Source organism: Salmo salar, chromosome ssa09, assembly GCF_905237065.1.
Source record: "Salmo salar chromosome ssa09, Ssal_v3.1, whole genome shotgun sequence".
NCBI lineage: Eukaryota > Metazoa > Chordata > Actinopteri > Salmoniformes > Salmonidae > Salmo > Salmo salar.
In genome coordinates this window covers 115034777-115055308 of record NC_059450.1, presented here as the reverse complement: position 1 = coordinate 115055308, position 20532 = coordinate 115034777, and the positions used below count along the sequence as shown (strand labels likewise).

Below are 20532 nucleotides of genomic sequence, written 5' to 3'. Positions count from 1 at the left end.
GTCGTCTTGGGTATGTCCGTTTCAGCTTTGCACATCTGGATTTGGGAATTTTCTCCCATTCTTCTATATTTTCTCAAGCGCTGTTAAAGTAGATGGGGAGCGGAGGTGAGCAGAAATGTTCAAGTCTTTCTACAGATTTTCAATGGGATTCAAGTCTGGTCTTTGGCTGGGCCACTCAAGGACTGTCACATTCTTGTTCTGAAGCCATTCCAGCTTTGCTTTGGCTGTGTGCTTGTGGTAATTGTCCTGTTGGAATGTAAATTGTTGCCCCAGTCTATGGTCATTTTCACACTGAAGCAGGTTCACATCAAGGATTTGCCTGTATTTGGCCCTGTTCATTGTTCCCTCTATCCCTTACCAGTCTCTTAGTCCCTGCTGCTGAAAAGCATCCCCATAGCATGATGTTGCCACCACCATGCTTCACTGTAGGGATGGTGTTAGATGGGTGATTAGCTGAGCCTGGTTTTCTCCTGACATAGCGCTTTGCATTCAGGCCAAATAATAACATTTTTGTCTCATCAACTCATAGAATCTTTTGCCTTATGTTCTGTCTTTCACATGCCTTTTGCAAACTCCAGGTATGTTGTCGTGTCTTTTCTCAGGAGTGGCTTCGGTCTGACCACTCTCCCATAAACCCCAAATTAGTGAAGTACTATAGAGACTGTTGTCCTTCTGGCAGGTTTTCCCATCTCAGCCAAGGAACTATGTAGTTCTGTCACCTCCCCCGATCAAGGTCCTTCTTGCCCGGGTTGCTCACTTTGGTCGGATGGCCAGCTCTAGGCAGAGCCTGGGTAGTTCCATATTTTTCCCAATGACGGAGACTACTATGCTCGTGGATACTTTCAATACTCAAATGTCGGAGATCTATGGATAGTTCCTTGGATTTCATGGTATAGTTTCTTCTCTGGCATGCACCACTATCAACTGTGGGACCTTATATAGAAAGGTGTGTTTCTTTCTAAATCATGTACAAACAATTGAATTGGCCACAGGTGGACTCCAAGTTGTAATGACATCTCAAGGATGATCATAGGAATGCACCTGAGCTCAATTTGGAATGTCATAGCAGAGGGTTGTGAATATTTATATAAATTTGATATTTCTGTATTTCATTTAAAATAAATTGGGGGGGAAATAACGTCATCATTATGGGGTATTGTTTGCAGATGTGTGATAAAAAAATATATTTAATACATTTTGAATTCTGGCTGTAACACAAAATGTGGAATAAGTCAAGGGGTATGAATACTTTCTGAAGGCGCTGTGTGTTGCATGCGACAGTTTGATCAATTCCAATAATAATTTGTTGCACACGCAAAGCCTAGAATCTCCACCTACGCTAGAATTTTGGACGAAATGTACACACCGTTGATAAATGAGGCCCCAGGTCGTCATCATGGTATTAGTCTCAACACAACAGGCCTACAATAATTGAGTCTTAAACAAATAAGCTTAGTTTTCTCATTACATTTTGAATATAACGCAGCTGTGTAATGTCCCACTCTCTGTTTGTGCTTCTTGGAAGATTATAAGGCAAGATGGAGTTCATCCACATACTCCTTAACTCACTTAAATGTAATGAAGACCACATACACGCTTGTCTATGAATTCCCTTATATGGTACACAACTATATTATTGAAAAATAAGTTGCTTGGCTCTTCAGTAAACACTGTTTTTTTTGTGTGGCTTTCGCTTTCGACTCCTTCAGTGTGCCTGCACTTATCCGCTGTAACGGTTTCCATTCCCAAGTAGTGTGTGGTTAGGCGGGGAGTCCCTGTTAGTTGGGGGACTCCCGTGGGTGTTGCAACCGAGTAGGAGTTCTCAACAATTACCTGTCTAAAGGTTCATCCTCACCTTATAAGGATAGGTGATGTTATATGCCAAAGACTGGAATTACCCTCACTCTAAATCTAAAAGGCCCATACCTTCTTTTTTTTTAAACCTGTCTTTATGCCATTACACAGGCAGAGTCTTCGATGAGGATTGCACAGTATGCAAACTAAGCATTAAACAGTGAAATATACTATGTGTGGATCATCGTTCAGGGAAAATGCCTCATTTGCTGTGTGATCAGTGCCTTAAATTGTTTCATTCTATTGTAAAGATAGTGCATGGAATGACAGTGTAGTATACTATAGATTTGAATATGGACTTGAGACTTAGCTTCTCAACGGCTTTGAATTTGACAAGATGTGCTAATTGCTTTGTTCCATTCCCTCATGATTGTATGGGTATGTATTTACGTTATGTCATTGACTGACAAGTGGGTCGGCGGGGAAGGTTTATTTACTTGGTGAACCTATTCTGGATTGAAATCAAAACAGTCATCAGGAGATGACATACACTGAGTATACAAAACATTAAGAACACCTGCTCTTTCCATGACATAGACTGACCAGGTGAATCCAGGTGAAAGCTATGTCCCCTTATGGACGTCACTTGTTAAATCTACTTCAATCAGTGTAGATGAAGGGGAGGAGACAGGTTAAATAATGGGTTTTTTAAAGCCTTGAGACAATTGAGATATGGATTGTGTGTGTGTGCCATTCAGAGGGTGAATGAGCAAGACGAAAGATTTAAGTGCCTTTGGTAGTAGGTGCCAGGTGCACTGGTTTGAGTCAAGAACTGCAACACAGCTGGGTTTTTCACGCTCAACAGTTTCCTGTGTGTGTCAAGAAAGGTCCACTCCCAAAAGGACATCCAGCCAACTTAACACAACTGTGGGAAGCATTGGAGTGAACATGGGCCAGCATCGCTATGGGTAGGGGGCAACTCATTATTAGGAAGGTGTTCCTAATGTTTTGTATTCACACTTTCCCCTTTTGCAGGTATTCCCAAACTGGGATATATATATTCCCCCAGGGGTATGCACAATGCCGTCGGGGGTACGCCAAATAATAATGTGATTCGCATTAAAAAAAATATTCCAAAAAATGTTTATTTTCTTCACATTTTCAAACAATCCATTTAAATTTTCCAAGTGGGCTATACATTTGGGTGTTTTTTTTTTCCCTCACCAGAGTAGCCTTGTTTCACTGCCAAAAATAAAATTAAACCATCTAGTGTTCAGCGAAATAACACAATGTCAATACAGGTAGCCTCGTCAAATAATTAACATCCAATCGCATTAACCGTTACTCTCTCGCAGGAATTCCACTAACGGTCCGTATGTAGCCAAACGTAGCTGCTGCTCATGTTGGTATCTGTACTGATGGTGCAAAAGCCATGACAGGGAGACATAGTGGAGTGGTAACGCGCGTGCAAGCAGTTGCTCCCGACGCCACCTGGGTACACTGCAGCATCCACCGAGAGGCTCTTGCTGCCAAGGGAATGCCTGACAGCTTAAAGATGTTTTGGACATTACAGTGAAAATGGTTAACTTTGTTCAAGCGAGGCATCGTGTATTTTCTGCACTATGTAATGATATGGGCAGCAACCATGTAATGCTGTTACAACATACAGAAGTGTGCTGGTTATCAAGGGGCAAAGTATTGACATGTTTTTTTTACTGACCATCATTTTCACTTGTCTGACCGCTTGCATGATGAAACATTTCTCATACGACTGGCTTATCTGGGTGATGTTTTTTCTCACCTGAATGATCGGAATCTAGGATTACAGGGACTCTCTGCAACTATATTCAATGTGCGGGACAAAATTGAGGCTATGATTAAGAAGTTGGAGCTCTTCTCTGTCTGCATTAACAAGGACAACACACAGGTCTTTCCATTATTGTATGATTTTTTTGTGTGCAAATGAACTCAAGCTTACGGACAATGTTAAATGTGATATAGCGAAGCACCTGAGTGTGATGGGTGCCCTATTGTAACCATTGTGGTTCAGATGACAACACTATCAGCTAAATTCAGAAGATAGCATCTTGTTTGCTAATTGTTTCCACAATAAGATCAGCCAGTCAGCCTACAAGGCCAGGATTCCCTTGAATCCCCCAGAGAAACAGCTATGAAGGCCATCTCTAAACCACAACATCCTCTGCACACAAAATACACATCACACTAGGACATATTTCCACCTTAGGCTGCATTTAGACAAGCAGCCCAATTCTGATATTTTTCCACTAATTGGTCTTTTGATCAATCAGATCAGTTATTTTGCAAATAATTGGGCAAAAGATCAGAATTGGGCTGCCTGTGTAGATGCAGGCTTTGTGGCTGCTTGTGTTAATGTCGACCCATGATAAATTACAGCTGAGTACTGTGTATAGGGCCATCAACATTCAATGCTCCCAAACCAGGGCTGAGTAGGTTACTTTGTAAATATAATCTGTTCCAGTTACTAATTACCTGTCCAAAACTGTAATCCGTTACGTCACTTTTTGATTACCGAAACTCAGTAACGTAATCTGATTAATTTTACATTACTTTCCCCTTAAGAGCCATTAGAAAACAAAAAAGATCCATCAAATGCATTTGTTGTGTCATCATAGTGGTCTCTGACTTGTGGTCAGACTTACTCAGGTGGAACAAACTTGTGCTTTTTTTCAATGCTGAATTGAATGTCATTGATAAAAAAGAAAGGTGTCAATGTATTTTTTCCATAAACATCCTTAGGGAACCACTAGGAAGCAGTAGCGAGTCTGCTTAAATGGAGTGCTAGGAAAACTGTACCACTACCAGGCCTCATCCTGGCTCATCCTTATATAGCAAACTTCACTCCTGTAATTCTGTTATATGGTAATTAAGTTTTATCCTTTATCATGATTGAAATGATTTAATCATTCCACATTTAGGACAATCTAGTTTTAATTCATTCTAAAGTGCCTTCAGAAAGTATTCAGACCCCTTGACTTTTCCCCAATTTCTTTACCTTTTTGCCTTAATTTATAATTGATTAAATAAAAACAAATCCTTAGCAATCTACACACAATACTCCATAATGACAAAGCGAAAACAGATTTATTTGTTGCTATGAGACTCAAAAATGAGCTCAGGTACATCCTGTTTCCATTGATCATCCTTGAGATGTTTCTACAACTTGATTGGAGTCCACCTGTGGTAAATTCAATTGATTGGATATGATTTGGAAAGGCACACACCTGTCTATATAAGGTTCCACAGTTGACAGTCCATGTCAGAGCAAAAGCCAAGCCATGAGGTTGAAAGAATTGTCCGTAGAGCTCCGAGACAGGATTGTGTTGAGGCACAGATCTGGGGAAGGGTACCAAAAAATGTCTGCAGCCTTGAAGGTCCCCAAGAACACAGTGGCCTCCATCATTCTTAAATGGAAAAAGTTTGGAACCACCAAGACTCTTCCTAGAGCTGGCCGCCCGGCTAAACTGAGCAATCGGGGGAGAAGGGCCTTGGTCAGGGAGGTGTCCAAGAACCCGATGGTCGCTAAGACCATGAGAAACAAGATTCTCTGGTTTGGTGAAACCAAGATCAAACCAAGATCAAACCCAGGAAACCTGGCACCATCCCTACGGTAAAGCATGGTGGTGGCAACGTCATGCTGGGGGGCATGTTTTTCAGAAGCAGGGACTGGGAGACTCGTCAGGATCAAGGCACAGATGAACGGAGAAAAGTACAGAGAGATCCTTGATGAAAACCAGCTCCTGAGCCCTCAGCACCTCAGACTGGGGCGAAGGTTCACCTCCCAACAGGACAACGACCCTAAGTACACAGCCAAGACAACGCAGGCGTGTCTTTGGGACAAGTCTCTGAATGTCCTTAAGTGGCCCAGCCAGAGCCCGGACTTGAACCCGATTGAACATCTCTGGAGAAACCTGAAAATAGCTGTGGAGCGACGCTCCCCATCCAGCTTGACAGGATCTGCAGAGAAGAATGGGAGAAACGCCCCAAATACAGGTGTACCAAGCTTTTAGCGTCATACCCAACAAAACTTGAGGCTGTAAACACTGCGAAAGGTGCTTCAACAAAGTAGGCTACTGAGTAAAGGGTCTGAATAGCTGTGTAAATGTGATATTTCATTTTTTTGTCCTTCATTTTAAATAAACCTGGTTTTGCTTTGTCATTATGGGGTATTGTGTGTAGATTGATGAGGGGGGGAAAAAACAATTGAATCAATTTTAGAATAAGGCTGTAACAAAATGTGGAAAAAGTCAAGGGGTCTGAAAACATTCTGAATATGTTACAGAGATTCAATTTGTCTCACACACACGTTGTTTATAACACCAGAGAAGGTGGAGAGGAGAGGTTAGACGTTGATTTTATGTCACACATTCTCATTTGCGTTCAAACACATTTGCAGAACATAAAGTCGGTAACGTGTGAGTAAGATCTATCGATGGTTTGAGGAGATGGAGGATTGTTGTATGGCCACACAGGACATTTCAACTCCCTCAATCAGACTCAAGTGTTTGGGTGTGTAATGTTAACCTTTTTATAGAGGTGAAAGCTAAAAGGTTATCTCTGGAATGAGGAGGTATGACTCTTAGCTCAGTGCAATGGTATGTAGGCCTACTTTCTATGCTTTCCTATGACTAATCCGTATATTAGGATAAAGCTCTTCTGCATGATTTCATGGGAATGTTTTGTGTTTCAAAATCCCAAAGTTTATTTCTGTGCAAGTATGCAAATTCTTCTGAAGCTGCTGAGCTAGTTTTAAAGTGAATTCAGACCAAAACTCGTGGGCATATACAGTAGGCCTATAGAAATAAAACCATTAATGAGTGTGTATACTTTAGTCAAGTATGAAATGCACTATAGTAAAGTAGGAAATGTGTATAGATTGACCTCTAGTAATACTCATCAGTGTGTAACTAACTGTGTACATACGGTAATTCAACTTTTGGTTGTGAGCCCAGCGTGGAGTTTCCCTGTGGCTTTATGCAACACTATTTCCAGTGTTGGTGAACAGTGAAAAGCACAGTGTGAGATACACCTGCTCAGACTGGGCCCTATTGAGCTTATTAAACGAATGTACGTCGTCATATCGTTCACCATGGACCTGTGAAGAGAGATCCATTCAGGTTTGTGCCGTTTAGCAGATAACAGGGTGGTGTGATTTGTGCCTCTAGTGAAACATTTGCTGCCGTACAGTAGCCTTTCACTGGGTTGCGTTCAGTAGGCATAAAAAAAACAGAGCAAACACCTAAACTTTTCCTGTAAGAACATATGAAAACATTGTTAGTTTGTACCTAATAATCAAAGCCTGGGTGAAATCTTGAACTGCTACCCTGAGTGGGATTTTACAATGGCCTTATAACTTCCCATAATGCTCCTCTGACTCAGCAAAAACTCTGAACACAAGGGATTAAACTATTATGTTTTAATAAATACATCCAAATAAAATTTCAGTGGCACTACACACAAGGTGTATGGGAGAATGAGTCATTGTTGATGCAGTGACTCACAGATGGTGTAAGCTCATCAGGCAAAAAGCCATATCCAATGGCATTGGAGGACAAAGTGAAGCGCCTCATCAAAGCTCTTCCCCAGAAACTGATGGGCTAACATAAGAGCATCTCTGCTTTTACATTAGATAAAACACCAGTTACATACAACGCAAACAATATATTTCTGTTTTACACATTGTCAAGTCAGGGCCCATGTACAGTGGGGGAAAAAAGTATTTGATCCCCTGCTGATTTTGTACATTTGCCCACTGATAAAGAAAGGATCAGTCTATAATTTTTATGGTAGGTTTATTTGAACAGTGAGAGACAGAATAACAACAAAAATATCCAGAAAAACGCATGTCAAAAATGATATATATTGATTTGCATTTTAATGAGGGAAATAAGTATTTGACCCCCTCTCAATCAGAAAGATTTCTGGCTCCCAGGTGTCTTTTATACAGGTAACGAGCTGAGATTAGGAGCACACTCTTAAAGGGAGTGCTCCTAACCACAGCTTGTTACCTGTAAAAAAGACACCTGTCCACAGAAGCAATCAATCAATCAGATTCCAAACTCTCCACCATGGCCAAGACCAAAGAGCTCTCCAAGGATGTCAGGGACAAGATTGTAGACCTACACAAGGCTGGAATGGGCTACAAGACCATCGCCAAGCAGCTTAATGAGAAGGTGACAACATTTGGTGCGATTATTCGCAAATGGAAGAATCAAAAAAGAACTGTCAATATCCCTCGGCCTGGGGCTCCATACAAGATCTCACCTCGTGGGTTGCAATGATCATGAGAACGGTGAGGAATCAGCCCAGAACTACACAGGAGGATCTTGTCAATGATCTCAAGGCAGCTGGCACCATAGTCACCAAAAAAACAATTGGTAACACACTACGCCGTGAAGGACTGAAATCCTGCAGCGCCCGCAAGGTCCCCCTGCTCAAGAATACATGTACATGCCCGTCTGACGTTTGCCAATGAACATCTGAATGATTCAGAGGACAACTGGTGAAAGTGTTGTGGTCAGATGAGACCAAAATGGAGCTCTTTTGCATCATCTCAACTTGCCATGTTTGGAGGAGGAGGAATGCTGCCTATGACCCCAAGAATACCATCTCCACCGTCAAACATGGAGGTGGAAACATTATGCTTTGGCGGTGTTTTTCTGCTAAGTTGACAGGACAACTTCACCGCATCAAAGGGACGATGGATGGGGCCATGTACCGTCAAATCTTGGGTGAGAACCTCCTTCCCTCAGCCAGGGCATTGAAAATGGGTCGTGGATTGGTATTCCAGCATGACAATGACCCAAAACACACGGCCAAGGCAACAAAGGAGTGGCTCAAGAAGAAGCACATTAAGGTCCTGGAGTGGCCTAGCCAGTCTCCAGACCTTAATCCCATAGAAAATCTGTGGAGGGAGCTGAAGGTTCGAGTTGCCAAACGTCAGCCTCAAAACCTTAATGACTTGGAGAAGATCTGCAAAGAGTGGGACAAAATCCCTCCTGAGATGTGTGCAAACCTGGTGGCCAACTACAAGAAACGTCTGACCTCTGATTGCCAACAAGGGTTTTGCCACCAAGTACTAAGTCATGTTTTGCAGAGGGGTCAAATACTTATTTCCCTCATTAAAATGCAAATCATTTTATAACATTGACGTTTTTTTCTGGATGTTTTTGTTGTTATTCTGTCTCTCACTGTTCAAATAAACCTACCATTAAAATTATAGACTGATCATTTCTTTGTCAGTGGGCAAACGTACAAAATCAGCAGGGGATCAAATACTTTTTTCCCTCACTGTACAAGACTGTGTTGTGTTGGTGAGGTTAGGGGAAGTCACGTTGTTTTTGGAGTGAATGTGCGTGAGGCTTTAGGAATGTGAGTGGGCTGGACTATGACCCGGCAACAAAAGCCGGCAGCTAAAAATAGGATCGCATTAAAAGCAGTAGTGCCTGAACACAAAGACGGACCCAGGAGGACAGAAACTCGTCTGGCTCCCCGTTCTCCCACAGCCTTTGCCTCTTTCCCTCTGTGTTTCATTCAGTCCCTCTCTCTTTTTCTCTCTCCTTTGTCAGTGGCCAGCTAGGTTTTTACAAAATGAATAAAGCTATCATGTAATTAATATTAAATAGCCTATATGACCAACAACAAAACCCACTTGATGTGACCAGAGTTTAAGATGAAGACTTGGAATCATTTTATTTTTGAAATACTAATGACAAAAATCAAAACACTACAGTGTGAAGGGTGGAGTCTGGGATACAGTGTACAAAGAAGCTGTTCAGAATCTGAACATACACAGAACATAATCTGAACAATGTTAACACTTGGAACTACAGATGGACAGCGCATTGGACTATGGTCGTTTCTACTGTACATGGAGATTGGTTATTGCAATGAACAGAGTCAACAGGTGAGCCAGAGGTTAAAACTAATGTCAACATTCAAAAACTACAGATACCAGTCAAAAGAAAGGAACTTTGACTATACAACTTTGACTATACAACAAAGAATATCACATATGGAAAGTGAAAAATAAACAGCATTTGTAGTTGGTCCCTTTAATTTAACAATTTCTCCACAGAGGGTTAGTTTTCAGGTTGTCTTGCGCCAACAATTAAATGCTTAGGGCTCGATTCAATCTGTAGTGCTGAAGATCCGCACTACAGTGCGATATAAATTTAAAGGCAATGATGCTGCATTCACAGAGACTGCATTCGTGGTAAATGGTGCATGTGTCAGCTCAATTGGAAATTACCTTTAAATTTCAATCGCGCTATAGCGCTGAACATTCGCGATACGGATTGAATCGAGCCCTTAGTTATGCTTTCCTTCAGTTGAACTCTCAAATCAGGGATTTCCTGCAGGTCCTTGTGGAAGTCTGCCTCAGTCACAATATATACACACAGTAAGGACGGAGCCTGACAAGGAAAACTGGCAAGGCAGACAAGGGTTGAGTTTGTGTGTCCATTTTGTATTTGGTCAGAGCACTGCATGGTCCCCTAATCACCACAGGTAGTAATAACAATGGGTAGGTAGGAATCGTTCTTAACATCCATGGCTAGCCTAATGGAAGGGCAACTCGCCTCCACCAGTATCACTCTGGTCCCCCGGAGGAGCTAAAGCTACATGTCATCCGTGAGTGCTGTGCTGATCACGGCTATTAGCCTTAGGCTAACGTTAGCAGCATGGTGAAGGCAGCACAGTACACTCAGAGACTTGGGCCAGGGCAGACATTTTGAAACGTATCCTTTCAGGGTCTGGTAGTGGTCGTGTGTGGGAAGAGGGGGGGACAGGGGTCTGGATTATAGCCTCATCCAGCGAGGCCTTTGGGGGCAAGGGGTAACCACACCGTTAGGGTACAAGGTTTCTCTGCTACTGCTATTACCTGTGTGTGTTCAAACTCTCATACAGTACTTTATTTGGGTGAGATGACTGTCACAGGGCAGAGTTAGGACTTTACACACCCTACACTTCTGGTTTGAGGAGCAACACAACAAAAGCCCCTTAAAGTTCAGGGGCTACACTTGCGCCACATTCAGTCTTAACGGGTTACGTTTTGTCCTCATAGGTCCCCCTCTGTCTTTACCTGGACCAAATCACACCCCTCGTTATCACACTGGCCCTGGTCCTGAGGGGCGGAGCCGCGGAGTAACAGTGGGAGGAGGTCCATCGGAGAGGCCTGATTCTCGTTGACCAGCTGGTTGAACTGCAGGTCGTTATAGTAGCCCAAGTCCTGCCCAGACCCACCCTGGTTGAAGTTAAAGTTCATGTCCATGACGCCTGGGGTGAAGTTGGAGTTGAGTTCCTGGCCAAAGCCAAGGAGGGCAGGGTCATTGAACAGAATTCGTGAGAGCATATTGATGTCGTCTGGGCTCACGTCCTCATTGAAGAAGTTGTCCTCCTGGGGGTCATTGTAGTGGATCTCCCCCATGGTGGAGGCCCCAGACTGGGCAGGAGGATGCAACTCTTCTGGGACCAGCTGGCTCTCTGCTGGGGGGAAGGTGAATGGCTCGAATGGCTGAGAGGTGGAGGCTCCTGCTGCAGCCACATTTTCAACTGTGGGTGATAGAAAGGACTTTCAGTGCATTCGGAAAGTATTCAGACCACTTGACTTTTTCCAAATTTTGTTACGTTACAGTCCTATTCTAAAATTGATGAAATTGTATTTTTTCCTCATCAATCTACAGACAATACTCCATAATGACAAAGCAAGAACAGGTTTTGGACATTTTTGCAAATGTATAAAATAATGAAATATTACACTTACAAAAGCATTCAGACCCTTTACTCAGTACTTTTCTAAAGCACCTTTGCCAGCGATTACAGCCTCGAGTCTTCTTAGGTATAACGCTACAAGGTTGGCACACCTGTATTTGCGGAGTTTCTCCCATTATTCTCTGCAGATCCTCTCAAGCTCTGTCAGGTTGGATGGGGAGCGTCGTTGCACAGCTTTTTTCAGGTCTCTCCAGAGATGTATGATCGGGTTCAAGTCCATGCTCTGGCTGGGCCACTCAAGGACATACAGAGACTTGTCCCGAAGCCACTCCTGTGTTGTCTTGGCTGTGTGCTTAGTGTTGTTGTCCTGTTGGAAGGTGAACCTTCGCCACAGTCTGAGGTCCTGAGCAGGTTTTCATCAAGCATCTCTCTATACTTTGCTCCACTCATCTTTCCCTCGATCCTGACTAGTCTCCCAGTCCCTGCCACTGAAAAACATCCCCACAGCATGATGCTGCCACCACGATGCTTCAAGGATGGTGCCAGGTTTCCTCCAGATGTGACGCTTGGCATTCAGGCCAAAGGGTTTGATCTTGGTTTCACCAGACCAGAGAATCTTGTTTCTCATGGTCTGAGAGTCCTTTAGGTGGCTTTTGGCAAACTCCAAGCGGGCTGTCATGTGCATTTTACTGAGGAGTGGCTTCTGTCTGGCCAGTCTACCAGGTCTAATTCGTGGAGTGCTGCAGAGATGGCTGTCCTTCTGGAAGGTTCTCCCATCTCCACAGAGGAACTCTAGAGCTCCGTCAGAGTGACCATCGGTTTCTTGGTCACCTCCCCAACCAAGGCCCTTCTCCCCCGTTTGCTCAGTGGCCGTGTGGCCAGCTCCAGGAAGAGTCTTGATATTTGCATATGTCTTCCATTTAAGAATGATGGAGGCCACTTTGTTCTTGGGGACTTTCAATGCTGCAGACATTTTTGGTACCCTTCACCCAGATCGTGTCTCGGAGCTCTACGGACAATTCCTTCGACCTCATGGCTTGGTATTTACTCTGACATGCACTGTCAACTGTGGGACCTTATATAGACAGGTGTGTGCTTTTCCAAAGCATGTCCAATCAATTTAATTTACCACAGGTGGACTCCAATCAAGTTGTAGAAACATCTCAAAGATGATCAATAGAAACAGGATGCACCTGAGCTCAATTTCGAGTCTCATAGCAAAGGGTCTGAATACTTATGTAAGTAAATAAGGTATTTCTGTTTTTTATTTGTAATACATTTGCTAAACTTTCTAAAAAACCTGTTTTCGCTTTGTCATTATGGGGTATTGTGTGTAAATTAATGAGAAAAACAACAACAATTGAAGGCTGTAATGTAACAAAATGTGGAAAAAGTCAAGGGCTTAGAATACTTTCCGAATGTACTGAATATAAGAACACCTTATTGACACTCAGATGTAGTCTTTTATTTTGGAGAGGGTGCTGTGTAAGCAGCTGTTATTGTTCTCGCTTTCATTTTCTTTTTTACTTTCTGTCCTGAAATAGGTGCAGAAGTTTAAGCTCGAAAAAGAAAGAGCCGAGGCCAATCCTCACCTGCCACACAGGACCTCTCTGTGAAGCCGATGTCCGACTTGATCTTCCTCTTCCGCTTCACTTCATATGGATCTGAACACGGCATCAAAACAGAAAAAAAGATCTTTCATCCCTCTGTTTGAATAGCTTTTGTCTCTATAATGTTATATTATTGCACAATACATAACATGTTATAACACAGCATTATGATATCATATACATAACATTCATAAGTTGTATTAACCTGTGTTGTCGGGCTGGTAGGTAAATGTGACGGGGTCACTGTCCATGTGGTCCGAGAGACGACGCAGGAGGACATTTACTTCCACTTCCTCCCCCACATCCTGTTCCTGGTAGGACGGGGTCTTGAACACGATAGCAATCTGCCGGTGGACGTCCGTCTGGGCAAACTCCGCCTTGGCCTCCCAAGACCCCCTCTTAAAGATGATCTCTATGTCTTCTGAGCAGACAACACACACACACACCAATCAGCTTGTATAGTCCTGCAGGCTGTATGACTTCAACAGCGTATTTCCAGAGAGGTGTCATTACACATCATGTGCCACTTCCATCTAGTTGTTTAAACAGGATTTTGACTTCCCCTTTAATTTGCTAGATATCAGCGTGCTCAACACAGTGTTTGTATATTACAACTTGGGAGTCTGGCTCCATCTCACCTTTCTGGACTTTGTCGCAGAGCATGTAGATCTCAGTCTTGCCGGTGCATGGCCCTTTAACAATGTTCAGACGGTTGATCTTCAACTCAGATGTCGTGGTCGCCTCTGTAAACACACACACACACACACACTGAGCACCTGCTGGATGGTTCAGGAAGGAAGTACATTTACATAGCTGTGGTGTTACGGTACTGGTTCGTATCACGTTTGAAGACTATTGTAAAAGCAGTCATGCACAGTTGTCAGTGTCAGGAGGATGTTTGGGAGGCAGGGGGGTGATCTTACTCTTGTCATAGACGGGGTTGGACACTATGGGGTTCAGGAAGTCCCTCTTTCCATCCTCCCACTCCAGCTCACACTGGAAACACAGCCGCACCACGTTCATGTCCATGTCCTCGATGCTTTTAGAGTGGCCCGCTGGGAGGACAGAGGAGAGGATATTACCCTACTGCTAATGACAACACAACTTTATTGTCCAATAATATTGGATTTATGTAATTGGGTAAGTTCTGTGTGCGCTTGCGATGTGCTTTGTGTGTGTGTCAGGGCTCTACTCACTTTTAAAGGGGTCGATCTTCTGATTCCGTCTCTTCTCGAGTGAGGCATCCAGCTCCTTCCGCCTTACACACTGGATGCCCAGGTTAGCGAAACTGCACACAACACATGGTCGGTTACCATCCATTAAAAACAGACATGTTTACACCTAATCTAGTGCACTTTCCTGGCAAAGCACTCCCAAAGAGGTGAAGAATGAATGAGAAAGACATAGGATATGGGCCTCTGGTGGACAAAGGGAGAAAATGCGCTTGTCAAGAAAAGAGCGATGAATAGAGGAGAGAAAGAGAGGGGCACCTGTGACGTCGGTTGCTGTGAGGGTTTAAGCAGATGACACAGATTCCGGTACCGTCAGCACAGTCTTTACCCACAAGGCAGTGGGGGTGTGGGCGGTACGGGTAGTCTTTGGTCACCAGGGAAACAGTGACCATAGCTTTTTTTATGTTCTGAATGGGACCCTGGAGCTGAAAGAGGGAGGAGAGAGGGGAAAGAGTGTGAAGACAAGAAAGAAATGGGGAGAGAAAGCGGGGGAGGGACAAAGAAAGAGAAGGAGGAGGAGAGAGATATGCATGAATCAAACCGTCTTTCTTCCTCCAACGCAAGTGAGAGCATGATTAAAACTGAATAAATGTGCAGTGATGAACCAAAACTGTGCATCTCCCTTTCAACTGTCAAACTTCACACTTGTCTGGTTGTGTTAATCTTAGAGGGATGCGGTCTGAATTGTAGTATGTGGGTGCGAATCAACAGTGTTTAAAGGGTGGGGGGGGGGTAATCCCCTTAGTTTGAACCACACAAAGATGTGGATTTGTGGGGTACTTTCTATTTCAGTTACATGTAATTCCTCCCCCTTCCCCTCTGCCCCTGCTCCTTACACTAGCAAGGCTCTACATGTTGAGGGCAGCAAAACCAACAAGGGGGGAAACACCTTTATTCTGGGATAGATGGTACATTCCGTTAACCCCCTTCCACTTCCCACACAACATACAAATCCAGTGCAGGTTAGGGATGACATTGGGAACACAACTTGCAGTAAACAAATATAAGGACTAGGTTCTATATTAATGAGACGTTAAACCAAGGCCCTGACAGAGTGGTCATGATGAAAGATGTCCCTTATCACAAGAGTAAGGGCATTAACTGACTTCGCTAAGTTGTTTTAAATTAAAGTGTTTCCAATCAACTTCAAATAAAGACAAAATACAATATGGATCTATTGGGTACCTCTATAGCAGGCAGGGTCTTGTTGGAGTCCCCACTGGAGGCCCCTAGGATGCTCCCTGCCGAGCGGCCCTCACACTCATAACGGAATCTCATGCCTCTCTCTTTGGGCTGCTCCACCACAGCCAGGGTGGGCCTCTCCAGGATCTGCTCCAGCAGATCTGTGTCTGTCTGGGCCTGTCGAGAGGGACTATCTGGCCCCCTGGAAGTCCCTGAACCAGAGGACCGTCCTCGTCGGTTTGAGCCCGAGTGAGAAACCCCACGAGTGGGGCGAGGTGCTGCCATATCTCTGGTGCTAGAGTGGTGCTGGGGCTGAGGGAAGAAGCAGGGCGGCTGCGGAGAGACGTCATTTAAAGTCAATGGCCATGTTTAAAAATCCATGTAAAGAACACAGCAGACGACAAACAGTTAACTTTGCATCCAAAACATCATCATGATGGTACTAAGAGTAAAATGGTGAGAGCGTTTTCAAAGATAAACAATAACAATGCAGGTTATCTACATATTCCCACTCAGTACACCACTTTCTATGTCCTCATTTGACACATTCTGTTGCCTTGCCCCCCTTTCAACCGTTAAACTAGAGAGCACCCCCTTCCGTTTTTGGTTAACCCCTCTATTCTTCCGTCTCCCTTCCACCCGCTCAGGCTGCTGAGATGCATGACTGTTCTTCATCCTTCATGCCTCCATCTCTCTAGCTCTGTCCATCTGCCCATTTCTCCTAGGTTCTCTTATACGTCAAAATGGTATACTTATATAAATAAATAAAAACGGCCTGTGGTCATTATAGACAGACGCAATCTCTCACACACACTTTGCCCTTCACTCTCCAAGTTCAACCACATACCTTCTAATTAACAGCTTGTTTGAAGAATCCCTAGAGACCAGCAACAGGAAAATCTATTCACCAAAAACAAACCGGAACAAAGAAAAAAAAGCTGGCCGACTTAAGGGATCGCCTTCTCCGTTTGTTATTACAAGCCGCCCTACAACTCAAGTCTGTCTAAACAAACCGCCAGAAGTTAATAAGGCTGTATGAGCAAAAAGAGGTGCGTGTGAGGTCATTGTGCTCCACCTCAAAGTAGCGTCAACAGGCGGAGTATATGTGTGTGTGTGTGTAAGAGTAATAGTGTTGGCATGCCTTAGAGCCTCTACACAAAAGCAACTAGGATCGAGCCGGGAGGCGCATGTTCAGGAAACAGGAAGTTGACATAATCTACAGCAGATCGACCAATTAGAAAAGCCTCCGAATGTGAACTTCCACCCTGAAAGGGTTGGGTCCCGGAAGGAAGGGAACTCAAAACGAAAGTAGGAATCAGATGACACTCTCTCTCCTTTTCTGCCACCTCCCCCACGAGATGCCACAACATGCAGACGGGGGTGTGTCAACTCAGCTCACAGTCTATCTCAAGGCACCGCTTTGACTCACAGATATACACAGACCACAACTGTCTCACTGTGAGTTCCAGACTATTGGAGAACAGCAACCCAGGGCATAATAACAAGGTCAAAGCACCAGTGAATTGAGTCACCACGCTTATCCATGGAAACTGTGAGTAATTGAGTTTCACTTATCCCTGAGGTGTGTCTGTCTGCCTTGGCTCCCACAACTAGCCCATGAGGAAGCGATAGCACACGTCCCTGATAAGACTAGACCTTAGCTGTTTTCTTGACTTTATCTCCCAGCTATTACAACAAACGGAGATACCAAGCCCTGACAGTGTGAACTGATGTGACCACCTGAGTGGCTGCAGAAACAAATCAAATCACTACACAACAACTACAAGTTTTGAGCTGGTGTGTAGGCCATCTGTGGACCCCAGGAAAAGTAGCTGCTGCTTTTTCGACAGCTAATGGGGAACTTAATGAAATGTCAAATACCAAAAAAGTAAACCCCTCCATTTTTCTATTGAACTCTATGAATCAATGGCCTAACAAAAACTATCATTTATTTAACATCCATTTTCCTCCAAGAGTGGCTGAATATATATTTTTGTATTAGATCCCGAAAGGCCTGGTACTCACCCTGGAGGTCGTGCCCCTTGGCACCAGTACTGAGGGCGTCAAGGAGGGGGTCTGCCTGGGCATGGCCCTGTGGTTCTGGGCCTGGAGGTCAGAGTCTACAGGGGGATGAGGAGGTCCGGGGAGGCAGAAACCAGACTGGGCCTGACAGGGAAACTCTCGGTCTGCAGAGATCACCTCTTGAATGATGTCTAAAAAAGTAGACGGAGTGGGATGAGGGAGACTGCAAACACGCTGATGGGGCCTGCAAACATTGAGCTGGTGGGTTGGCCATCTGAGTGTGATCCATGTCTGTATGTGTACAGTACCAGCTACATCAAACCACGAGCATGATGCACAGGCCTAGGAGGCCCGTACTTAGACTATAGGCCTACTTGCCATTTAAAAAAACAAATAACTATACATTAATAACAAATAGCCTACTCACCCAAGTCATTTGCTGTTGTACAAAGCGGGAGAAAAAGAGTTAACTCATTAATGATTACTTTGTGACAGGCAAGACTATATACATTTATGACAGTGATTGTAATAGTCTAAGTATAACAGGTAAGTATATGTATTACAATGTAATAGTATAGGTTAAACAGGTAGCCTAAGACTAGTGTAACGTCTCTGAAGTGGGTGTTGACTCTTCTACTCAACTGTCAGTCACGCTGGGGAAGACAGAATGACAACACAACTCAATTGAATAGCATGGCAGTGTGTGCCGTTTAGACTATAGGATCACTTGTCTGGGCGCCTGCTGTCGGTCCACTTTTTGACACAGACCCGTGACAATGCGTTTACACTACAAGTAGATAAATCATTTATGAAAATTATACTATTATTCGTGCATATGTGAATGACGTGGAACAACACACATGCGACACCGTAGATGCATAACTCAGATTCCGTTTATTTAAAAGAAAAAGACACTTACTTGCAGTGCAGTTTTGAACACTCATGTTTCTCATGGCACGTTACGATGTTTGTCCTGGAGCTGAAAACCTTGTTCGAGTATTTTTTTGAATGCCCTATTTCCCCTGACCGATCATTTCGTGGCCATGGTAGGCTACTGCAATCAAATATTGTCCTCTCTTCGCTCTCGTACTTCGATATGGTTCAATTGACCTTTCGTTTTTAAAAAGCATACAAATTCTACCTCTCTTGCATGCGATGAGCTCGTGCATATGTTATGGATAAAATGAGTCGCCTCACGAGCGCCCTGTTCGAGTGTGCGTTTAGTTCCGCACTTGTTGGATGGATCTGACTGGCTGTTCGGTTGGGTGGAAATCCCCTTACATCACTTCTTGGGAAACCCCCAGCGGCAGTGTTGTGCCGGCAGTAGCCATGTAGAAACTTCAGATAACGGCTCATTCCATCAACTATATTTTGCAAACTACTGTAGTATAATAGCCACAAGTGCAATGACCCGAGTGTGAATATCCTGATATATAAAAAGACCCTTCCTCATGGCCGGTTTTTACGCACAATGGGATCGATTATTGTACTTTAAAATATATCTACTTGCACCAAGTATATTTCAGAAAACAGTTAAGTATATTTCATTGTTTAATGAAAAATAGAGTGGGATATTTGCGAAACGTCATTGTGCTAAACGTCAGGAATATTTGCAGGTCTGCATACCCACACCTCCAAACAGCACTGGCCCTAGCGTTCTGGGGGGCATAAGAGAAATTATGTTGACGTAAGAGTGACAAAAAAAATAATCTATGGGGGGTGTCATGGCAAAAAGTGTCCCGCCAAATCACAATGGGATTCGATAAACTATTAGCGTTCGTTGCTATATCAACCTAATGCATCGAATTTTGGAGATCATTACCGCGACAATTTCGCTGTTTTAAACGAGTTTTGTTTAGCTAATAGGATGAAAACATTACTTCCAAGTGCTTTTGGGTATCTTGTTAATTAACATTTCAAGAACATGAAATCCATGTCTTAAACGTTGCTACGTTTCGGAAATAGCAGAGAAAATGTGTGACCTGTTTGGCACATTAATGTTACTTACCTTACAGATCACAAAGTCAGCTAATTTCCACACCATTCATATGCAAATATGTTTGATTCATACACGGGCTTGTCTGGCTGGCATGTTTTTCATTTAACATGTCCTTCCCTTATCGACACTGAAATAATATACTTTCAGTAGTCCTCTATTATGATACTTTTTTTCTATCTCGCATAGCTCATTAGTACACCCTTGTGGTTGAATATATGTATCTATTGTAGGTCCTAGAATACAACAATTAATCATGTTGAACTAACAAATACCATAAAGGGATACCTTACAACTTACAACAATGAACACCTTGTGCAACAGCTGAGAAAGCCAACCTTGGATTTTTTTTTTTTGGGGGGGGGGGGGGATTCTGCAACTTCGGGCACTTTGGCCCTACAAGCTTTCAGATTTTTTTTTTATTGAAACACCATTTTACCAGTATTATAATTGTCTTTGATTTTTCTAGAAATAATATCTGATAATGGCTGCGATCGTACTATTCAGGAATGTATATATTTTTGTAATTTTTCTAAGACAGCCATAGACAAATGTCATTTACATCACGTCATTTACATGTAAAGAATAAAAACATATTTCAAAAAAATAAAATCCCCAAAATTGACCCTGAGGACATAGAAGTTCCGTAATTGCAGAATCCCCCACTACACTCACATGACAATCATAGACTGAAATACTGAATTCTTGTGTGTGGAATAGAGAGGTGGTGGGTGCTGTGTGGTGGGAGGTTCTGTCTGTCTCTGAAAGGGGACTCAAAGAGGAAAACTGTAAAGTCCAGGCACTGCTGCTCTCTTTGTTCTGAGTGTTTGCAGTGCTAGTGTTTTTAGTTAAACTGTGTATGTAATCAAACACATGGCACCTGTGAGAACATTTGATGGATTAGTGCAGTGTTATAAATGGGAGATATTTACTTTTCAACAGTTGT

The 20532-nt window shown here is 43.3% G+C and overlaps 1 protein-coding gene across 3 annotated transcripts; it reads right to left on the bottom strand.

Annotated features, from left to right (window-relative positions):
- Positions 1 to 9499: 9499 nt before the first annotated feature.
- On the bottom strand, positions 9500 to 19743 carry LOC100380715 (v-rel avian reticuloendotheliosis viral oncogene homolog B). 3 transcript variants are annotated; one of them, XM_014213472.2, is made up of 11 exons: positions 19599 to 19743; positions 18018 to 18029; positions 17594 to 17781; positions 15572 to 15901; positions 14645 to 14811; positions 14351 to 14442; positions 14078 to 14209; positions 13793 to 13897; positions 13360 to 13575; positions 13137 to 13208; positions 9500 to 11385 (listed from the first exon to the last, which is right to left on the bottom strand). In XM_014213472.2, exons 3-11 carry the CDS (start codon positions 17654 to 17656, stop codon positions 10892 to 10894), a joined length of 1671 nt encoding a protein of 556 aa, XP_014068947.1. In that variant the 5' UTR covers positions 17657 to 17781; positions 18018 to 18029; positions 19599 to 19743; the 3' UTR covers positions 9500 to 10891. The 3 variants fall into 3 exon arrangements, with proteins under 3 accessions (XP_014068947.1, XP_014068946.1, XP_014068948.1); XM_014213471.2 differs by lacking the exon at positions 19599 to 19743 and adding an exon at positions 18510 to 19562; XM_014213473.2 differs by lacking the exons at positions 17594 to 17781; positions 18018 to 18029; positions 19599 to 19743 and adding an exon at positions 16416 to 16748.
- Positions 19744 to 20532: the final 789 nt, after the last annotated feature.